General features: G+C 56.8%; 1 protein-coding gene across 2 annotated transcripts in view; it reads left to right on the top strand.

Moving 5' to 3' along the window:
* The window catches only part of ITPR3 (inositol 1,4,5-trisphosphate receptor type 3), a 67,550-nt gene that overhangs the window by 24,049 nt on the left and 25,899 nt on the right, over window positions 1–17,602 (top strand). The window contains exons 4-22 of one of the 2 annotated variants that reach the window (XM_059077988.2): window positions 1,016–1,137; window positions 2,781–2,867; window positions 3,389–3,547; window positions 3,739–3,837; window positions 5,088–5,171; window positions 5,789–5,935; window positions 6,189–6,284; window positions 6,844–6,894; window positions 7,094–7,236; window positions 8,256–8,355; window positions 8,448–8,608; window positions 9,225–9,366; window positions 10,872–11,033; window positions 13,856–14,028; window positions 14,821–14,940; window positions 15,309–15,491; window positions 16,411–16,662; window positions 16,750–16,894; window positions 17,401–17,542. In XM_059077988.2, the coding sequence (XP_058933971.2) occupies window positions 1,016–1,137; window positions 2,781–2,867; window positions 3,389–3,547; window positions 3,739–3,837; window positions 5,088–5,171; window positions 5,789–5,935; window positions 6,189–6,284; window positions 6,844–6,894; window positions 7,094–7,236; window positions 8,256–8,355; window positions 8,448–8,608; window positions 9,225–9,366; window positions 10,872–11,033; window positions 13,856–14,028; window positions 14,821–14,940; window positions 15,309–15,491; window positions 16,411–16,662; window positions 16,750–16,894; window positions 17,401–17,542 (2,568 nt within the window). Of the gene's footprint in view, window positions 1–1,015; window positions 1,152–2,780; window positions 2,868–3,388; window positions 3,548–3,738; window positions 3,838–5,087; window positions 5,172–5,788; window positions 5,936–6,188; window positions 6,285–6,843; window positions 6,895–7,093; window positions 7,237–8,255; window positions 8,356–8,447; window positions 8,609–9,224; window positions 9,367–10,871; window positions 11,034–13,855; window positions 14,029–14,820; window positions 14,941–15,308; window positions 15,492–16,410; window positions 16,663–16,749; window positions 16,895–17,400; window positions 17,543–17,602 lie in introns of those variants that run through there. The other variant, XM_067006039.1, reaches the window with a different exon arrangement.

Here is a 17,602-nt window from a genome sequence, read left to right on the forward strand (position 1 = left end):
ATCTGCTCCCCCGGGGGCCCCTGTCCAGGTTCCCAGCACAACCGTCTTCCTGTGTTTCTGCTGTGGGAGCACTGCTGATTGTGGAGGCACTGAGGCCTGGGAGGGGTCTTAGAGGCTGTGAGCCCAGCCCTGTGCCCTCCTGGGATTCCCTCCTGTGACGGGGAGCTCACTGCCTCCCAGCACGGCTCATGCTATTGTCACGTCCAGTCCCCGTGCCAGCGTTTCACCGGGACCCAGAATCCTCTATCCCTTCACATCACACTTTAGAATAGGATTTTCCAACACATGCCTCCTTTCCAGAAGTAGAAAAATCTGACATCTTTTCTGGAGTTTGGGCTTATGAAAATCATTGATGCTTTATCCGTGTCCAGAATAAAAATCAGGTAATAAGAACCTGTTTCTGGAATTTTGATTGGCTCTCTCAGGTTGAGTTCTCTAGAAGCAGAGTCTACAACGGGAGAATTATTGAGGAGGGGTGCCAGGAGGAGTGTGAGGGCGCCAAGCAAGGAGGTGGTTTCGGGGGAAGAGAGGCCTCAGGCTGATCCCACAGGGACCACTGCAGGCGGTTCCCTCCTCCTGCCAGTGGATGGAGGACACCCCTTGGGAGCTGGGGGGAATGTAACTTCCCAGGCATCTGTGGGCAAGATGGGGGTGGGCCAGAGAAGGATGCTGATGTGAACGGTCAGCTGCCAATGTCCAAAAAACCTGGACACAGACAGGGCATAGGGGTGGTGGCCCAGGGGCCTCTGATAAATCTCCCGTGGGGAAGAGGGCACGTGTCTGCCTCCCAGGTGAGGTCCCACTCTCAGACCTGCTTCTGGGCCCCTCCATTCTACTCAGCACAATCCAGGATGCTCCGAGTTCCACGGGGGTCTTCTGACCACTGCCTCTCTGCCCAAGAAGGGCGGGAGGGTGGAGAGAGGTAGGGAGAGCAGAGGTGGACTTTGGGGGCAGGGCTGCAGGCCAGGGGAGCCCCGCATGAACCGAGCTCCCTCCTTTTGCCCTCCCTCCTCAGACTGCCTCTTCAAGGTGTGTCCCATGAACCGCTACTCGGCCCAGAAGCAGTACTGGAAGGCCAAGCAGACCAAGCAGGACAAGGAGAAGATTGCCGACGTGGTGCTGCTACAGAAGTTACAGGTGTGTGTGCACAGGTGTGTGCACGCGCAGGTGTGTGTGTCCTGTCCCAGGGCACACGGCTCAGTGAACTGTGGGCTGCACTTCAGCTGCCAGCCAGGCCTTCAGCTGGACACCGCAGTGCAGTGAACGACCTGTGCAGCTGTACATGGAGTTACCAGGGGCTCCTGGAGGGAGCCACTGTCTCAGTGGCTCCAGCGAACCTGATTTAAGAACTAGACTTAACCTCACCCCTCATTTCATAGAGTTGGAGCCTGGGGCCCTTCAAGGGGACTGGGCCATTGTGGTCATCCTGCGAGTTGGCAGTGGGGCTTAGACGGTCCCTGGGTCTCTGGCCAACCTTGGTGTGTGGTGTGAGGGCCTGGTGGTTGCTCTCAGGCCTCTCAGTTTACATCCTGGGCGGTTCTCTCTGGACAGAGCTCAGGGCGTCCAGCCCAATCCCCATGGAAAAGAGAGTGGGAGGCTTGGCTGTGGTCAGCAATGTTGCAGCCTGCTTCTGAGACCCTCCCCCGGACCTGGGGCCGTGCCCCCCCTCAGGCAGACCTTGCTTCCCGGTATCCCCTTCTCTGAGGAGGTGGTGTGAAATGAGGAAAGGGTGGGCCCGGGTGAGCCCCACCCACAGCTGTGAACTGGGCTGGAAAGAGGGGGCTGGGTGTGGGCTGCTGAGCTCTGTTATAGATAAGACCGTCTCTCATCCTGGGCTGGGGGCTGTCACAGTTTCTTCCTGCTGCTGCCACAGGCCCAGGCTGAGCTGTGGATCTGGCTGGGCGTAGGGCATTCACACGTGCGCAGATACTCAGAACCACACGTGGTCACACAGCCGTATACTGTAGGTTTGTGGAAAGTCACGTGGTACCTGGCATGGCTCCCCAGCAGCCATTCTCCCACCAGCCTCTGGCATGAGGCCCGGATAATGGGACTGAGGAGGTGAAAGGGTTAGCGGGGCCACTGCTCTCAGAGAGAGCCGGTCTGATGGAGGAGACAGAGCCCCCACCTCCAGGACTCCCCAATCTGATGGAGGAGCCACAGTGTATCCTCAGGCAGCTCCCAGTCTAATGGGACAGAAGAACCTAAAAAGGTGTCCTCAGTGGGATGCAAACCAAATCCTGGAGGCATCAGGGTTGGATCTGTCAGAGTTGGATGTGGCTCGTCAGGGAAGGCTCCCTGGAGGCAGTGGGCTAGGAGCACACACACACACACACAGTTTGGGAAGGGAGGGTCACAGAGGAGTGAGGGTGGAGGGGAGGAGGAAATGCCGCCAAGCACACCTGCCGGCATCTGGGCTGGGCCAGGGGTCCCCTGCTGGGGCACCAGGAGTCTGGTGAGGCAGGGGAGTGAGGCACAACCTTAGGTTATCTGCTGGGGGTGTTGGGGCGTAGGGGGCTCACAGGCCTGCTGGCTGCCCCCTCCAGAGGGAAGTGGCGAGGCGGGGCCCGAGGGGAGGGATCTGGTGCCGGGGCCTGCGTGCTGTACACACTCTGAGCCTCATTCTCTCGTCGGTAGTGGGAGGAACAGGCCAGATGGCCTCAGGAGGGTCACTCTGGGCGCAGTGCCAGGACCTGCATGTGTGTGGGGGGGTGGGAAGATGTGTCCCTCCAGGAGCAGGCTTCTGGGCCCGCCCTCCACCTCTGTGTGTGTCTGTGCAGCATGCGGCCCAGATGGAACAGAAGCAGAACGACACAGAGAACAAGAAGGTGCACGGGGACGTCGTGAAGTACGGCAGTGTGATCCAGGTGTGACGCCGGGGCAGGTGTGGGGGTGAGGGGTGCCCGTGACCTGGCACCAGCCAACCCGGGACTGTCTCTGTGACTGCGCGTCTGCCTCTACACGTGCCCGTTGCTGTGTGGCCTGAATGGCTGTGTGCACGGGTGTGTGTTCAGCGCTGTGGCCACCAGCACAGATTCTGGAGCCCCGAGGTCCGGGTTCACATTTTGGCTCTGTGACCTGGGCAAGTTACTTCACTTCCCTGGGCCTCTGTTTCCCCAACTGGACAATCAGGCCAGTGATAGTACTTCCCTCTGGTTGCTGTAAGGTTCCTCGAGCTAATACTCGTAGGGTGTTTAGAACAGCGCTAGCTCTTTGTGTGATCACCCGGGTGCTGGACTGGGTGTGTGATTGTGCGTGTGGCCGTGTTTGTCTCAGTCTGTGTGTCCAAGGGTCCACTGTGCCCCCCAGTCCCCCCCTTTCTGATGGGCTGCCCTCCTGGGGTGACCTCACCCCCCCACACACTGCTTGGCCCCCCGCCGCCTCGCAGCTCCTGCACATGAAAAGTAACAAGTACCTGACCGTGAACAAGCGGCTGCCAGCCCTGCTGGAGAAGAACGCCATGCGGGTGACATTGGATGCCACGGGCAACGAGGGCTCCTGGCTCTTCATCCAGCCCTTCTGGAAGCTGCGGAGCAATGGGGACAATGTGAGGACGGGGCTGGGGGGAGGGGGGCCCTGCTGGAAGGTGCAGGCCACAGCGCCAGGGGGGCTTCTCCAGGATCTTTGGTGTGGGGGCTGCATGAGCTCATGCCTGTTTCTTAGGGGGCAGACTGGCCAGAGGGGAAGCCTGGGGGCCCAGCTGTCCCCACCCTCACTCTGCTCCATTTGTCCGCATAGGTTGTTGTGGGGGACAAGGTGATCCTGAACCCTGTCAACGCTGGGCAGCCTCTGCATGCCAGCAACTACGAGCTCAGCGACAATGCCGGCTGCAAGGAGGTGAGCGGGGCGCTGGGCTGAGATAGGCTGGGGTCTGGGGCCCCTCACGGGAGTGCTTGCACCTGGACAAATGTCTCCCGAGCAACAAAATACAAAGAAACTGTAAGGGACTAAACCTACCTGCACTCATGCACAGTCAGGGCAATGATGAACAATAAGATACAAAAACGCCAAAAACCAACTGCCACTTCTGAGGTCCCAGGAGCAAAAAGCCAGGTAACTGCACATGATCCCCGCACCACCGAGGGGGCGGGCAGATCGCCTAAGCTACGCCCCTGACCTCAGCCCATTTAAGGGACCAGCTTGCCCGGCCTCAGGGAGCAAGCAAGGGCACCTGTTCCTTGTTTTCACTCCCTCGTGCTGTAGCCTTGTCTGAATTTCTCATCTGGCCTCTTATCTATTTCTCCTGATTAAAGAGGCCAAGAACCTGGGTGGGTAACAGGGTGGTGGGCTGATATAGGCTGGACCTAGGACCCTTTATGGGAGTGCTTGCCCTTGCACCTGGACAAACATCTCCTCAGGCAACAAAATACAAAGAAACTCTAAGAGACTAAGAGGAACCGCACACGTGCACAGTTGGGGCGAGTTGTGAACAGTAAGGTACAAAAAAAGGCCAAAAAAACCAACTGCCATTTCTGAGGTACTGGGAGCAAAAGCAGGGTACTGTGCATGATCCCTGCGCCAGGCACTACCAAGGGGGTGGGCAGGCTACCTAAGTCACCCCTCCGGCCCCACCCATGAATCCGCCCTGGCCACGCCCCCCCCCCCCCCCCCCCCCACCGCCCTATATAAGAAGAGTGAGCAGGGCCACCTGTGACTTGTTTTCCCTCCCTAGTACTGAAGTAGGAGTCCTGCTAAAGCCTTGCCTGAATTTTTCATCTGGTCTCTTATTAATTTCTGTTGATTAGAGTCCAAGGACCCTGGGCCAGCCTGGCAGTGGATGGGTGTCCACGTATCCCCCTCCCCACAGGGTTGCTTCCTCCCTTCCTGTCTACAGCTGGAGGAGCTGGGTGGGCCTCCCTGCTCCCTGCCTGTCTCCCAGTGTCTGCCCACATTCTCCACCCCACTGGGTGGCGGCCCCAGGGCAGCTGGGCTGGGGTCTGGGGGCCCTGGTTGGGAGAAGACAACCCCCTGAGCTCTAATGGGGGCTGGGCCGGCCTCCCCTCACCCCCTTCGGGTCTTAAGCACCGGCCCACTTCCCAGCGGCTGGGGGCCTGCCCGGCCTCACGGGTCTCTGTGTGCTTCCTCAGGTCAACTCTGTGAACTGCAACACCAGCTGGAAGATCAACCTGTTTATGCAGTTCCGAGACCACCTGGAGGAGGTGTTGAAAGGGGTAAGGACTGGGAGCTCCCTGGCAACAGTCCCGCCCCACCCCCACAGGTCCCCCTGCCTGCCTGCCCCCATCTTCTGAGCACCCAGCTCTGCTCCCTGTCTGGCCCTCCCCTCCATGCTGCCCCTTCTCTGCCTCTGCACCCCCATCCGGCCTCCCTCCACTCCCACAGGGCCCGACCCAGCGGCCCCAGCCGGTCCTCCTCTTCTCTTGTCTCTGGCCTCACAATCCCCCTGTCTATCCTCTCCCAGTCCTGGCTGCTCTCACTTTGCTGTCTTGCTAAGGGGGTGGCAGTGGACTGGGGGTCCCCATCCCCCCACCGTGGGGTGGGCCCAGATTCTTTGAGCACCCTGTGCCCTCCCCGACACCTCTCCACGGTTCCAGGCCAGGCCCCCTGCCCTTTGCCCTGTGCCCTCTTGGGCAAGGATGCGAGGCTGTCGGGTCGGGGCCTGTAGGACATAAGGGGTTGGCAGGAGGGGCCGCCCTCTCGGAGGGCTAGGTGTGCACCCCACCCTTGGCTTGCTGGCTCTAGAAGGAGCTGCGCCAGCATCTGAGACAGGTGGGCACCTCCCCCCGGGAGGGTCCTTGTCCACCCCGAGCCCACGCCCTGCCGCCTGCAGGGAGACGTGGTACGGCTGTTCCACGCAGAGCAGGAGAAGTTCCTGACGTGCGATGAGTACAAGAGCAAGCTGCAGGTGTTCCTGCGCACCACGCTGCGCCAGTCCGCCACCTCGGCCACCAGCTCCAATGCCCTCTGGGAGGTGGAGGTCAGATCCCTGCTTCCGGGGCCTGGGCCCCAGCCCTCTTCTGCAGCCCTGGGCTTCCCCCGCTCCTCCTCCCCTTCTAGGGTGGGAGGTCCACCCCCATCCGTCTCCTCTGAGCCCCTCTGCAGCCAAGGGGCCAGAGAGGGTCCCAGAGCCATCCACCCAGAGCTCTCCAGGCCTGCGGTGCCCCTCCCCGCCATGCCTCCCCCTCCCCAGCCAGCCCCTCCTTCCTGCCTGACACCCCTGCACCCGCCAGGTGGTCCACCACGACCCCTGCCGTGGAGGAGCTGGCCACTGGAACGGCCTGTACCGCTTCAAGCACCTGGCCACGGGCAACTACCTGGCTGCTGAGGTGAGTGGGGAGGCAGAGGGCATCCTGGGAGCTCTGGCTGTGCGTGCACGAGCATGTGTGCCTGGCACACGTCTGCACAGAGATACATGTGTCTGTGGACCCTGGTTCTCTGCACTCATGCATCGACTTAACAAATATTGTCAAAGACGTGCATGACTATGAATAAGTCTCACAAATAGGACTGTGTCTCCTACTGTGTGCCAGGAGCTGTTCTAGGCACTGAGGATACAGCACTGAGCATGACTCCCAGCCCTTGTGGAACTTACATTCCACATCCATGTCTGTCTGTAACGCACAGGCTTGTGTATATTGGGGCATTCATGTGTGTGTGTCCGCGTCCATCTGTGGGTCTTTGGAGAGGGACCATGGAGGGCAGGGCCTGGGGCTCTTGTTGGTGCCTCGTCCATGTCAACAAGGAGTGGCATGAGTTTTGGGGCTGAGATGGGCACCCTTGGGAGGTTGGGGGGGGTTCCTGCCTGCCCCAACCCAGGGCCATATGTAGACTGCATTTTGGAGTGGGGGTCATGTGGATAGCCTCCCATCTTGTATCTCTGAGCAGGAGAACCCCAGCTACAAGGGTGACGCCTCTGATCCCAAGGCAGCGGGAACGGTGAGGACCAAAGGAGGGTTCCAGGGCCGGGAAGAGTGACTGTGCAAAAATCTGGGGTGGGCGGGGATGGGGCCGGGGAGGCCACGAAACCCTGGGAGGTGGGCTGGAGGGAGACGGCCTCTCAGGTGGGATCCTGGGTGGTTTCAGGGGGCCTGAGAGGAGGGAGGGGCTCCTGCCTGAGTTGGGGTCCTCACCACAGGGTGCCCAGGGCCGCGCAGGTCGCCGGAACGCTGGGGAGAAGATCAAATACCGCCTGGTTGCTGTGCCCCACGGCAACGACATTGCTTCTCTTTTTGAGCTGGATCCCACCACGCTGCAGAAAACCGACTCCTTCGTGCCCCGGTAGGTAGGTGCCGTGTGCCTGGGCACCGGCGGGGGTGCCCAGGCTGGCACCTGGACTCCCTGCACCCCCCACTCCTCTGTCCTCCTGAGGTCCTTTGGCCTCAGGGCCTGCCATGAATTGCCCCTCTGGGGATGCAGCTCTGAGGCCTGTAGGCAGCTCACCACCACTGAATGCTTGCCATGTGCCTGGCCCTGGGCCCTGCACCCTGGGTGCCACCTTGTGCTAGTTCTTTATCAAAATGCCTTTGCTCCAGTGTTCTTTAAAGCCAGTCGGCCTGGGGCTCAGGCACAGGGGGCATGACAGCTTGTCCAGGGTGCATTGGGTGCGACGGCTGGACCTCCTGACTTTTAAGAACCCCCCAACCCCGAGATTCTAAAATGTAACATCAAGAAACTTCCTGGGTGTCAAGCAGGCTTTAACGCTGACTGGCTGGCTGATCTCAGGCAGCTGACTCTGTCACTTTGCCCCAACTTCCTCACCTGTGAAGTGAGACTATCAAGTTGCTCATCAGCGGGGCTGCTGGGAGAATTAATTGAGTCACTGTAGGCCCACGATCCCTTATCGGAAACTCGGGGCCAGGTGTATTTGGAGATTCAGATTATTTTTCATTTCTGAATGTAAATTGTATTTCATAATTGAAGACATGAGTATTTCCGCCATGAAACGCATGCGTGTTGACACTAAATGGGATAGTTTAAATAGCCTCATTTGTCCCAGTGAATTTGGGTCCTGAGCTTGTAATTAAGCCTGGACTTTCAGAGCTTGGTTCTGGGGAGAGCTGGCAAGGCATGTGGGCCTGGGAAAGCGTAGCAGTTAGTACAGGGCCTGGGGGCCGTGTTGCTGGTCTCTCTTCTCTGGCTTAGGCTCCTCACCTGGAGGGGACCCGTGCTCCTGTCCCACAGCTGCTGGGTGTGGAGGCAGGTGGAAGATGGGAAGCCACCAGGGGTTAGAACAGGCGGACTTCTGGGTCGCGCTCCGTGGCGCACTCCCCCTGCTCTGTCCGCCCCACTGCCTGCAGGAACTCGTATGTCCGGCTGCGACACCTCTGCACCAACACGTGGATCCAGAGCACCAACGTGCCCATTGATGTCGAGGAGGAGCGGCCCATCCGGCTCATGGTGTGGGCCCATTGGGGCTAGGGGGCTGGGCTGGGGGCTGGGCTGGGGCCCAGGCTGATCCCTGAGTGCCCTGCTGACCTCTGTCCCTGCAGCTGGGCACGTGCCCCACCAAGGAGGACAAGGAGGCCTTCGCCATCGTGTCGGTTCCTGTGTCCGAGATCCGAGACCTGGACTTTGCCAACGACGCCAGCTCCATGCTGGCCAGCGCCGTGGAGAAACTCAACGAGGGCTTCATCAGCCAGAATGACCGCAGGTGGGCCTCAGGGTCAGGGCTGCCGAGGTTTCCTGAGAGCCCTTGTCCTCCTCGGGCCTGTGTTTCACAAACAAAGGAGTCACAAAGCAGAATCTGGATAGGCTGGGTGGGGGCAGGGTGACAGAGGTGGGGACTGGTCCCTGCGGGGCCCTGGCTGACCTTGGGCCCCAGCCTCGCTGCTCACATACTCCAAAAACTAGCCTTGTGATGGAGCCATCATTACCCCTGTTTTACTGATGGTGGGATTGAGGCTCAGAGAGGTTAAGAGACTTGCTCAAGGTCACACAGCTAGGAAGTGGTGAATGTAAATGCAGAGCCCTTCACATCAAACACCCTGCCTGTGCCCTATTGGTTCTTTCCAGATCGGAGTATCCTGAGATTCTTTGTCTAGAGGGCACTTTGGATCCAGGGTGGGTGGGGTGAGGGGTGTGTTTAGAAAGCAGTTCGGGGTAAAGCTGGGAGAGAAATGGAAGGCAGATGATGGGCTCTGTGCTGTGACAGCAGGGCCAGCATGTGCGGAAGAGCTGGTTGCCCCAGGGGGCATGTGACGCGGGGTCCTGGGGGGTGCCCAGGGTCGGCACCTCACACTCGTCACCCCTGGCGTCCCTTCGTGAAGATTTGTTATCCAGCTGCTGGAGGACCTGGTGTTCTTCGTCAGTGACGTCCCCAACAACGGGCAGAATGTGCTGGACATCATGGTTACCAAGCCCAACCGGGAGAGGCAGAAGCTGATGAGAGAGCAGAACATCCTCAAACAGGTGGCCGTGCACATGCATGGGGGCGGGGGGTGGGCCTCGGGGAAAGGCCAGTGACCAGGAAACAGGACACCTCTTTTCTTTTGGCCGCGCGGCCTGTGGGATCTTAGTTCCCTGACCAAGGATTGAAACTGTGCCCCCTGCATTGGAAGCACGGAGTCCCAACTGCTGGACCGCCAGGGAAGTCCACTCCTGCTTTTTTTTTTTTAATTTTGGGACCAGGATGTCTCGTGAACATGAGCTTGCCTTTTCCCATCTCCAACTGAGCTGCAGTTGCCCTGATGTTTCTCATCAATTCTTTTTAAAAATGGAAAAAAAAATTATTTTTTAAAAATGTTGATCTTACCACCTCTTTAAAAAAAAAACACCTGCAATGTTTATTGCGCTCTTACCATGTACCAGGCACTGCCCTAAATGCCCTACATGAATCGACTCATTTGATCCTCCCAACCTGGGGAGAGCTTATTTATTAATCATTATCCCCATTTTACCCATGAGGAAACTGAGGCACGCAGAGGTTGGAGTAACTTGACTGAGAATCCACAGCTAGGAAACAGCAGGGCCAGGATTTTCACTCAGATATCAGGCTGAGAACTTGAGCTTTTTTTTTTTTTTAATACATTTATTTATTTTATTTATTTATCTTTGGCTGTGTTGGGTCTTTGTTGCTGCACATGGGCTTTGTCTAGTTGTGGCAAGCGGGGGCTACTCTTTGCTGCGGTAAGCGGGCTTCTCATTGCAGTGGCTTCCCTTGCTGCGGAGCATGGGCTGTAGGCACGTGGGCTTCAATAGTTGTGGCACGCAGGCTCAGGAGTTGTGGCTTGCAGGCTCTAGAACGCAGGCTTGGCGTTTGTGGTACACGGGCTTAGCTGCTCCGTGGCACGTGGGATCTTTCCAGACCAGGGCTCGAACCCATTGTCCCCTGCATTGGCGGGTGGATTCTTAACCACTGTGCCACCAGGGAAGCCCAAACTTGTGCTTTTTTAAAAAAAAATTTTTTTCTAAATTTTTATTATGAAAATTTTCAAACGTTGAGAAAGTATTGAAAGAATAGTACAATGAACACTGCCTGAATTCACTTGTTACCACTTTGCCAGCCTGGCTTTATGTAACCCTACATCCCCACATCCATCCTTTTGGACAAGGCAGGCCTGTGTCTGGTCTCTTAAGCTCTGGCCACACAGGCCTGGCCTGCCTTTCCTCTTAGCCTCAGACCCCTGAGCTGCAGTGAGCCTCAGCGCTTCCCCCAGAGGCTGAGCCAGGCCCAAGATCCGAGCTGGGATTAGAATTCACGTTGGGGAGGGACAGGCTGAGGCCAGCGTTGGGATTCCAGCCAGGAGAGGGGAGTGATTAAGGGGTGGGCAGGGGTCATGGTCTAGGTTAGAATCAGCTCAGGGTTAATGTCAGGGTGGCTTCCAGGCAGGGTCAGTTTGGGGCTTAGGATTCCTGGGACAATTAGGGGTGCAGGCAGATGTGGGGATCCCTCCTGACTCTCCCTGCTCCCCTAGATCTTTGGCATTCTGAAGACCCCGTTCCGTGAAAAGGGGGGTGAGGGCCCCCTGGTGCGGCTGGAGGAGCTGTCGGACCAGAAGAACGCCCCCTACCAGCACATGTTTCGCCTGTGCTACCGCGTGCTGCGCCATTCCCAGGAGGACTACCGCAAGAACCAGGTGGGCTGCCCGCCGCCCTGGACTGCTGCCCCTTCACCTGCTGGCCAACTCGCTCCCTCCCTCACTCCTGCTCTCATTCACTCAGCATGTGTTCACCAAGGCGCACCCGCGGTGTGCCAAGCACTGTCTCAGGCCCCAAGGATGAGGATGCTGCAGGGAACCAAACCAGATAGTAGGGCTGTCCTCACAGCGCACAGCCTGGTTCCATCCTTAGAGGCGCCTCGTGCTGGGTTTAACGCTCCACTGTGGCTGTCTTGAAATTCTTAATTTTTGAACAAGAGTCCTGCTATTTCTTTTTCTTTTTAAAATATTACCTCTAGTTTACTTATTTATTGAAACATAGTTGATTTACAATGTTGTATGAATTTCTGCCATACAGCAAAGTGATTCAGTTATACATATATATACATTCTTTCTTTTTTTTTCCATGGGAACTTTATTTTTATTTATTTATTTATTTATTTATTTTTTGCGGTACGCCGGCCTCTCACTGTTGTGGTCTCTCCCGCTGCGGAGCACAGGCTCCGGACACACAGGCTCAGCGGCCATGGCTCACGGGCCCAGCCGCTCCACAGCATGTGGGATCTTCCCGGACCAGGGCATGAACCCATGTCCCCTGCATTGGCAGGCAGACTCTCAACAACTGCGCCACCAGGGAAGCCCCATATACATTTTTTCTTTAATAGTCTTTTCCATTATGGTTTATCATAGGATTTTTTTAAAAAAATAAATTTATTTATTTATTTTTTTGCGGTACATGGGCCTCTCACTGTTGTGGCCTCTCCCGTTGCGGAGCACAGGCTCCGGACGCACAGGCTCAGCGGCCATGGCTCACGGGCCCAGCCACTCCGCAGCATGTGGGATCCTCCAGGACCAGGGCACGAACCCGTGTCCCATGCATCGGCAGGCGGACTCTCAACCACTGTGCCATCAGGGAAGCCCTATTTATTTATTTATTTTTGGCTGCATTAGGTCTTCATTGCTGCACGCAGGCTTTCTCTAGTTGCGGCGAGCGGGGGCTACTTTTCGTTGCAGTGCGCAGGCTTCTCATTGAGGTGGCTTCTCTTGTTGCGGAGCACGGGCTCTAGGCGCGCAGGCTTCAGTAGTTGTGGCCTGCGGGCTTAGTTGCTCCACGGCATGTGGGATCTTCCTGGACCAGGGCTCGAACCCATGTTTCCTGCATTGACAGGCGGGTTCTTAACCACTGTTCCACCAGGGCAGTCCTATCATAGGATACTGAATATAGTTCCTGTGCTCTACAGTAGGACCTTGTTGTTTATGCATTCTCTATATAAAAGCTTACATCTGCTAACCCCAACCTCCCACTCCGTCCCTCCCCCAACCCCCTCCCCCTTGGCAACCACCAGTCTGTTCTCTATGTCCGTGAGTCTGTTGCTGTTTCATGGATAAGTTCATTTGTGTCATATTTTAGGTTCCACATATAAGTGATATCATATGGTATTTGTCTTTCTCTTTCTGACTTACTTAGTATGATAATCTCTAGTTGCACCTATGTTGCTGCAAATGGCATTATTTCGTTCTTTTTTATGGCTGAGGAGTATTCCATTGCATATATATACCACATCTTCTTTATCCATTCATCTGTTGATGGACATTTGGGTTGTTTCCATGTCTTGGCTATTGTAAATAGTGCTGCTGTGAATGTAGGGGTGAACATATCTGTTTGAATTATAGTGTTTTCTGGATATATGCCTAGGAGTGGGATTGCTGGATCATATGGTAATTCTATTTTTAGTTTTCTGAGGAACCTCCATACTGTTCTCCATAGTGGCTGCACCAACTTACATTCCCACCAACAGTGTAGGAGGGTTCCCTTTTCTCCACACCCCCTCCAGCATTTGTTATTTTTAGACTTTTTAATGATGGCCATTCTGACTGGTGTGAGGTGGTACCTCGTAGTTTTGATTTGCATTTCTCTAATAATTAGTGATGTTGAGCATCTTTTCATGTGCCTATTGGCCATCTGTATTTCTTCTTTGGAGAAATGTCTATTTAGGTGTTCTGCCCATTTTTTGATTGGGTTGTTGGTTTTTTTGTTGTTGGGTTGTATGAGCTGTTTGTGTAGTTTGGAAATTAAGCCCTTGTCGGTCGCATCATTTGCAAATATTTTCTCCCATTCTGTAGGTTGTCTTTTCATTTTGTTTATGGTTTCTTTTGCTGTGCAAAAGCTTTAAGTTTGATTAGGTCCCATTTGTTTATTTTTGTTTTTATTTCTTTTGCCTTGGGAGACTAACCTAAGAAAACATTGGTATGATTTATGTCAGAGAATGTTTTGCCTATGATCTCTTCCAGGAGTTTTATGGTGTCATGTTTTATATTTAAGTCTTTAAGCCATTTTGAGTTTATTTTTGTGTATGGTGAGAGGGTGTGTTCTAACTTCATTGATTTATATGCACTTTCCAACTTTCCCAACACCACTTGCTGAAGAGACTTCTTTTTCCCATTGTACGTTCTTGCCTCCTTTGTCAAAGAGTAGTTGACTGTAGGTGTGTGGGCTTATTTCTGGGACGAGTCCTGCTATTTCATTTTCACCGGGCCTCACCAATCATGTAGCTGGCCCTGCCAAACAGACAGGGTCCCTCCCTCGTGGGGTTTTCACTCTGGTAGGGAGATGGGTGGTGAGCTAAATAACTATATTACATAAAACTACCCTCTGCCCGGAGCTGGCATCCTCTCCTGGAGCCCTTAGCTTCCTAGGGTCGGGGTCCCCTGCCGGTGTCGGGTCCTTGTCTGGGGCCCTGGGAGCAGTGTTCTGGAGCAGAGCTGGACTCCCTGTGACCCCCAGCCCGGCCACCCCCCAGGAGCACATCGCCAAGCAGTTCGGGATGATGCAGTCCCAGATTGGCTACGACATCCTGGCCGAAGACACCATCACGGCCCTGCTGCACAACAACCGCAAGCTCCTGGAGAAGCACATCACCAAGACGGAGGTGGAGACCTTCGTCAGCCTGGTGCGGAAGAACCGGGAGCCCAGGTGGGCCCCCCTCCCCTGCCATACCACCCCCCTCCCCCCGCCCACTGCTGCCCGGGGAAGAAAGCTGCTGGTGCTGGCTGTTAAATACTGAAATCCTTCTGCACTTGTTGATAAACTGCCACCTCTCTGAGGCCCTGGCCCCCCCAGCCCCTTCCTATGTCCCCTCCCATATTTGGCCCATCCTAGCAACAAGGGGGTTGACTCCTGGTAGAGCAGGAGGCCCCCAGACCCTTCTCCACGGCCAAGTCGGTGCCTGCATTGGACCAGTTAAATACATATATATTTTTTTTAAATTTTATTTATTTATTTATTTATTTATTTATGCGGTACGCGGGCCTCTCACTGCTGTGGCCTCTCCCGTTGCGGAGCACAGGCTCTGGACGCGCAGGCCCAGCGGCCATGGCTCACGGGCCCAGCCGCTCCACGGCATGTGGGATCTTCTGAGACCCGGCACGAGCCCTTGCCTCCTGCATTGGCAGGCGGACTCTCAACCACTGCGTCACCAGGGAAGCCCCCAGTTAAATATTTTGAATATCACTCCTTCCTTGTGTCTCCTGTCCTCTGACCCCCTGGACTCCCATCTAGCCCCAGGGTGATGACTGTGGGTCATCCCTCCCCAGGCTGCCGGGAGTCCATATCCCTGTCTACAAGCTTCGAGAAGGGAGCAGGAGTGGCAAACTCCAAGTGCCAGGGAGCTGGTGCTGCCAGCTGGGGAAAGAGGAGGCTGGGCTTTGTCCCCATTGGGGGGCCACCTCTGAGTCCCTCACCCCACCCCTGCTGTCACCACTCCAGGTTCCTGGACTACCTCTCTGACCTGTGTGTGTCCAACCACATCGCCATCCCTGTCACCCAGGAGCTCATCTGCAAGTGTGTGCTGGACCCCAAGAACAGTGACATTCTCATCCAGACCGAGTGAGCCGGCTGCACTGTCTCCTACCCACAGCTCACGTCCCCCCCACCAAGGGCTCCGCCCTGCCCGGACCCCCCGCTGCCTTAGAGCTGGGGCCCTGTCTGGGTTCACGCTAGAACCTGCAGGCTCTCTTCCGATACCCAGTACCTGCTGTGTGGCCAGCTCGGTGCCCGGCACTGTGTGGGGGAGGGGAAGGGGGCACAGAGGAGAATGAGCCAAGGCCCCTGCCTTCCAGAAGCTCATGGTCTGTCTGGGGTCGCAAGCTGGAGGTGGGTCCCACAGGGGCGGCAGCCTGACTGGCCCTCAGCCCAGCTCTGGGAGGGGAGGGCTGTGGCCCCCGCTCCCTGTGATGGGTTCCGTCGGTCTGCAGGCTTCGGCCCATGAAGGAGATGGCACAGTCCCTCGAGTACCTGAGCATCGAGTACTTAGAGGAGGAAGTGTGGCTCATGTGGACCGACAAAAACAAGGAGCACCATGAGAAGAGCATCAGGCAGCTGGCCCAGGAGGCACGGGCCGGCAACGCCCACGATGAGAACGTGCTCAGCTACTACAGGTGCCTCATGGTCCTCCCAGGGGGCCTCACCAGGCCCTGCCCCGGGACGAGCCCCAGCAGCTTTGAGGGGGCTCCTGCCTCCACCTTCACCAGGGAGGCTAAGTGATGGGTGACTGCGCGGCCCGAGGAGTACTGGGTGGCCTGAGGCCAGGCTCAGCACAGTGATGAGGCCTGAAAGAAACCCACACCTGTCTCCATGCATACATATTTAAAAAATAATACTAGATAACACTCATCAAAGGCTCACTGTCTCCTGGGCACTGGTCAAAACAGTCACCCAATCACTCATTTCAGCCTCACGACAACCCTGTGGAGTAGAGACTATCATTACTCGCATTATAAAGTTGGGGAGACGGGCACAGAGAGGTAAAGGAACTTGCCCAAGGTGACACAGCCGTAAGCAGGGAGCCATGATCCAAACCCAGGCTTCCTGGCCGTGGAGCCTGGGGTAGGTAATGCAGGGCTCCGAGGAGGAGGCAGAGGGCATGACTCGGTGCACAGCAAACCTTCCTACAGCCTTCATTTCTGTAGCTCTTCCACCCTGGTCTTGCACCCTCCCCTCCTCTGTCTCCCAGTCTTGCCCTCAACCCCCTGCCCGAGCAGGGCTCCTCTTACCGAACTCTCCTCCCTTCCCCCTCCCAGCCTTTCTCTATGCCACCCCTCTTCCCATGAAGACCTGTCCTGGCTGAGCCAGAAGCACCTTCCTCCTTAGCAAGGAGGGGAGATTTGCTATTACTCAATCCCAGACTGTGTTTCTGTCCACTTGGCTTGCTCAGAATTGTGTCCTGTTACGGTGGCTGGTGTGTGGTTTAACCTAAGTCCCTTTGCCACTTTCTCAAGTCCTCAGCAGGCCCAGGCCTGTGTCAGCAGCCCTCGCGAGCCCACCTGCCATGTCCTCACCGTCCTCCCTGCCCCGCAGGTACCAGCTGAAGCTCTTTGCCCGCATGTGCCTGGACCGGCAGTACCTGGCCATCGATGAGATCTCTCAGCAGCTGGGCGTTGACCTGATCTTCCTGTGCATGGCGGACGAGATGCTGCCCTTTGACCTGCGTGCTTCCTTCTGCCACCTGATGCTGCATGTGCACGTGGACCGTGACCCCCAGGAACTGGTCACGCCTGTCAAGTTCGCCCGCCTCTGGACTGAGATCCCCACGGCTATCACCATCAAGGAGTGAGCTGGGTGGAAGAGGGTGGGCAGGGTTCGGCTGGAGGGGGAGGATCTCAGGGGACCCTCATGCCTCGCCGCCTCCACCCCCAGCTATGATTCCAACCTCAATGCCTCCCGAGATGACAAGAAGAACAAGTTTGCTAGCACCATGGAGTTTGTGGAGGACTACCTCAACAACGTGGTCAGCGAGGCCGTGCCCTTTGCCAATGAGGAGAAGAACAAGCTCACTTTTGAGGTGGGCTGGGGCTCAGCAGCGCGCTGGCTTGCCCCCTCCTGGGTCTTGGTCACTCCCCAGGGTAGGGTGTGGGATATACGACCTCACTTCCTTCAGTGCCCCCGCCACTGCAGGGAGACCTCATAGACTGCTGGGAAGGAGGCTTCTCTCCTGACGCCCCGGAGAGGGCTGCCTCCCCCTCGTCCACTCACCACATCAGCCCAGGGCTGGGTCACGGGCCCCTGGCAGGAGCCACCCGCCACTTCTTGCATTTCTGCCCTGTCCTCCCCACAGTAGCCTCCTCTGCAGGCCTCTCGGTAACCCTCTGGGGTCAGGCTGTTCTTGTCTGGGACCCTTGGTTCCGTGTCCACACAGCCCTGACATCCTAGAGCCTTTCCTGAGGTATCTGTCCCTCATTATACTCCCTGGGCTGGCCCCACCCCCACAAGACCACGCCCTTCATGAGGCCCCACCCACCACACTTTGGCCCTACCCACACTCACCTCAGCCCCACCCCCTCTCCGCAGGTGGTCAGCCTGGCGCACAACCTCATCTACTTTGGCTTCTACAGCTTCAGCGAGCTGCTGCGGCTCACACGCACCCTGCTGGGCATCATCGACTGTGTGCAGGGCCCCCCGGCCATGCTGCAAGTCTATGAGGACCCAGGCGGTGAGGCTTTGCTCCGCCGGGCCATCTGCTACCCACCCTAGCATTTCTCAGTCTCCTCTT

The sequence above is a fragment of the Kogia breviceps genome, chromosome 10 (assembly GCF_026419965.1).
Source record: "Kogia breviceps isolate mKogBre1 chromosome 10, mKogBre1 haplotype 1, whole genome shotgun sequence".
In the NCBI taxonomy this organism is placed as follows: Eukaryota; Metazoa; Chordata; class Mammalia; order Artiodactyla; family Physeteridae; genus Kogia; species Kogia breviceps.